The sequence below is a fragment of the Lucilia sericata genome, unplaced genomic scaffold (genome assembly GCF_015586225.1).
Source record: "Lucilia sericata isolate MDLA Ls3-8-SP2 unplaced genomic scaffold, ASM1558622v1 Contig000117F_arrow, whole genome shotgun sequence".
Taxonomy (NCBI): Eukaryota; Metazoa; Arthropoda; class Insecta; order Diptera; family Calliphoridae; genus Lucilia; species Lucilia sericata.
In genome coordinates this window covers 360,703-364,083 of record NW_023994149.1, presented here as the reverse complement: position 1 = coordinate 364,083, position 3,381 = coordinate 360,703, and the positions used below count along the sequence as shown (strand labels likewise).

The 3,381-nt window shown below is 25.8% G+C and overlaps 1 protein-coding gene across 1 annotated transcript; it reads right to left on the bottom strand.

Moving 5' to 3' along the window:
- Positions 1–1,115: 1,115 nt before the first annotated feature.
- LOC119600586 lies at positions 1,116–3,180 on the bottom strand. Its single transcript, XM_037950910.1, has 3 exons — positions 2,815–3,180; positions 2,260–2,409; positions 1,116–1,668 (listed from the first exon to the last, which is right to left on the bottom strand). The coding sequence occupies exons 1-3, from the start codon at positions 3,178–3,180 to the stop codon at positions 1,126–1,128; spliced, it is 1,059 nt and encodes a 352-aa protein (XP_037806838.1). The 3' UTR covers positions 1,116–1,125.
- Positions 3,181–3,381: the final 201 nt, after the last annotated feature.

Genomic DNA, 3,381 nt, shown 5'->3' with positions numbered 1-3,381 from the left:
AGGGGTCACCGATATTTCAATATACATTTTGTAATATATAACTAAAAATCCCACTTTCTTGAGAGGTGGGATTTAACCCACAGTCATAATAATACAAACAAACCTGTGGTTTGGCAAAAAAATATATTTCCAATTGATAATAATAAAAGCCAACTTTAGCAAATATGCAAAAAAAAAGAAATCGTTTTTATTTTTCGCATAGAAACCTCAGCATATAATGGAAAAAAATATTATTGGAAAAAACGATTATTTTGAAAAAAACCATGTACATAAATACATGAAATTAAAAATATTCCATTTAGTTTATTTCAAAACCCAAGAAAATTATCGCGTGCCTATGTGTGGAAATAAAAAAAAAACACAAGATTTATAATTAAGTTTTTTTATATATATAATTGTCATTTAATTTTTTGTTTTTTTCAAGATTTTTGTGGTTTGATTATTATGGTTTGTTTGTTGCATTCTTTATAAAAGGTTATAAGTACGTACACACATATAAATGTATATTGTCACACTTATTAATTAAATACAAATTAAATTCTTACAAATAGAGTTATTAACTAAACAATAATAAATTACACGCCATCATTATCATCATCAGTAACTTATATTACAAACTTAAAATCAAATGGAGAACTTAATTATAAAAACACTTATAAAAATATTTTGTTTTATTTTAAACTAATATCACAGTTATTTTTGTTTTTAATAAATGGAATGTATAACTACAGTTAAAAATATAACTAAGTATAGGAACCTGGCTATAAATACACAAATATTTTACAAAAAAATATATATATAAAATAAAAAATAATATAAATTAATACTATTGGTATAAATAATACATATTTGAGAAATATTTAAATATTTAGAGAGAGATTATTTTCTTTGCAGTTCTTTTTTTCTTTTAAATGGGAATGATATTTTAAAGAAAATTTTGTTTTAAAAATGGAATGACTAGATCATATAAAAATGTTTTTGTTTTGTAGGCAAAATAAATAGTTTACATTGTCAGGAAATGTGGGTCATGAAGGGGAATATATGAAGAAGTTTTAGATTTGGGTTATAACTTAAGGTGATTTTTTTCTTATAAACTAACTTAATTTATGGGGTTTTTCTATATAATTACGCTAACCTATGTTTAGTTTTGGAGTTTTTCCTTTTCTTATTACGTTTTGTTTGTTGTTTGTTTAAAGATTTCTCAACTTCATTAAATTGTTGCTGCTGCTGTTGATGTTGTCTTTTAGGTGAGCCATTTTGGAGAGCTATTTGTCCTTTACGTTTATTGAATTTTCTTAAAATTTGCCACATACTTTTCAAATATTCAAAATAGTGGAATTTTACAAATTTCAAATCAATAGAATCGGTTTCAGCCAAAACATTTGCATTGTCCCTGAAACGTTGTTTGGTGCGCAATTTCAAACGTTTATTCATTTCCAAACGGGTAATTTCAGGTATTTGTTTATTACGGGCCGGATAAGTTTTATTAACCGCTGTCTCTAATTCACACAACATAGTGCGAGAAGATTGCAATAGCTGTTCGAGTTCATTAGAAGTTTTGGATTTTCTTTGCGATTTAAAACGATCATATTTGATTTGTATGCGATACAAATAGGCAAAAGAGGCCACATAGGTTTGCATATTACGATACCAACGTTTAAGGGCGATCTAAAAGTAAAAAAGTAAAAAAAATTATATAAATTAAAATATTGTTTTAAAGCAAAATGATTCATTAAAGCAATAATTATGTTAAAGTATAATAATTGACAGGAAATACAACAGTTAAGATAAGATAACTTTATGCTTTAAGCTTTGCAACACACACCCTCTCCCCCCACCGCTTAGGGGAGTAGGGGGGAATATTTGAAATATAAATAACAATTAGAATAGAATTTTGTTAAATAATGCTTAACATTTAAAAACCCATTAAATTAAGTTAAATTATTTAGTTTTCATTTTGAATAATTTCTCTAGTTTGTCTCGAATTTTGATGACTAATCATTTGTTTAGCTAAACATTTGTATTGTAATGGAATGTATTACTAAAAAAATTAACTATTGTCATTATTCAACCATGCTTAACACTTATTTGTTTATTTGTCAGGGCTACAAAGTCCACTTGTGGGAGATTTTTTTTCATTGCATGTCAAATCATCTTCATTGGAATTTCCGCTTCAACTTATACTTTTTTTATTAAAAATTTTTCATTTTTTTTTTTTATATGAAAAGTTTTTATTTGCGATTAAGTTAAGATACTTACACTTGAGTTCATTTTTAATTTGGGCAAAAATTTATAAGTTCCATTGTGCAGCCACCAAATTTCAATATTGCTTATATCAATATCTTGTTGCTCGCTGGTATTTAAATAATTGAAATCATTTAAGGCCGTGAGTCTTAAATTGTTGTAAATCTAGAAAGAAAGTTAAGAAAAGCGGGAAAAGTTAGTTAAAATTTTATAAAAAAGCAGCCTAAAATCTAGCATTAACTTAAAAAGACTTTTATCCAAAAATTTTAAACTATAATTTTTTGTTAAAATCAATTTTTAAACAATTTTGAATATTACTTTATCTTTACATTTTTAGGAAATATTTTGGATTTTTTATTTAAAAACAAAGTTGAAAAATTAAAGAGTAACTATTTCCAAATTCTTAAAACAAAAATATAAACTTAAAAATTTTCAGAAATTTTCAATTCAAAATGGAACTTTTTACAAGTTTTGATTCTAAACTGGAAGACTAAATGGTTCAAATTAATAAATTTTATAAAAGTTTTCTATTTTTAATATCCAAAGGACCCAAATATTCCCTTAACTTACCTTTTTCTGCTCCTTACGAGTGGGTCTCCTCTGCTGCTTAACATTAGGGCGATATTCACCGTTACAAGGATTTGACCACTCCAGCATGGTAGAATTTTCATTATAATTATAAAAATCCGACCAAATACTATGACGTTTACGATGGCGTTTGCGCAAGCGTAAAGTATTTGTTGCTGATGTCGATGATGTTGATGAAGTAGATAAAGCGGCGGTATGTTGTTGCTGTTGTTGTAGTTGTATTAATTGTTGATTTATATCTTTAGCACTGTTTATTACACTATTAGTTAGAGTAGAAGTGGGAGCTGCATCTACATCCATTATCACTAATAGTTTAATGATAATAATCAAATAATTTAGCGAATACATTTGTAGGCTGTATATATATTTTTTTGTTATTATTGTTGGTTTTGTTTATATTTATATAAAATTTGCAACACACGTGACAATATTTGCCAACAACATGTGTTACTTTTAAGTTTAAAATTAAATAATTTTTTTTTTTTTATCAAAATTATTGTTTTGATTTTTTACACTAAAAACTTTAATAATCCAATTGTTTTTGTTTGC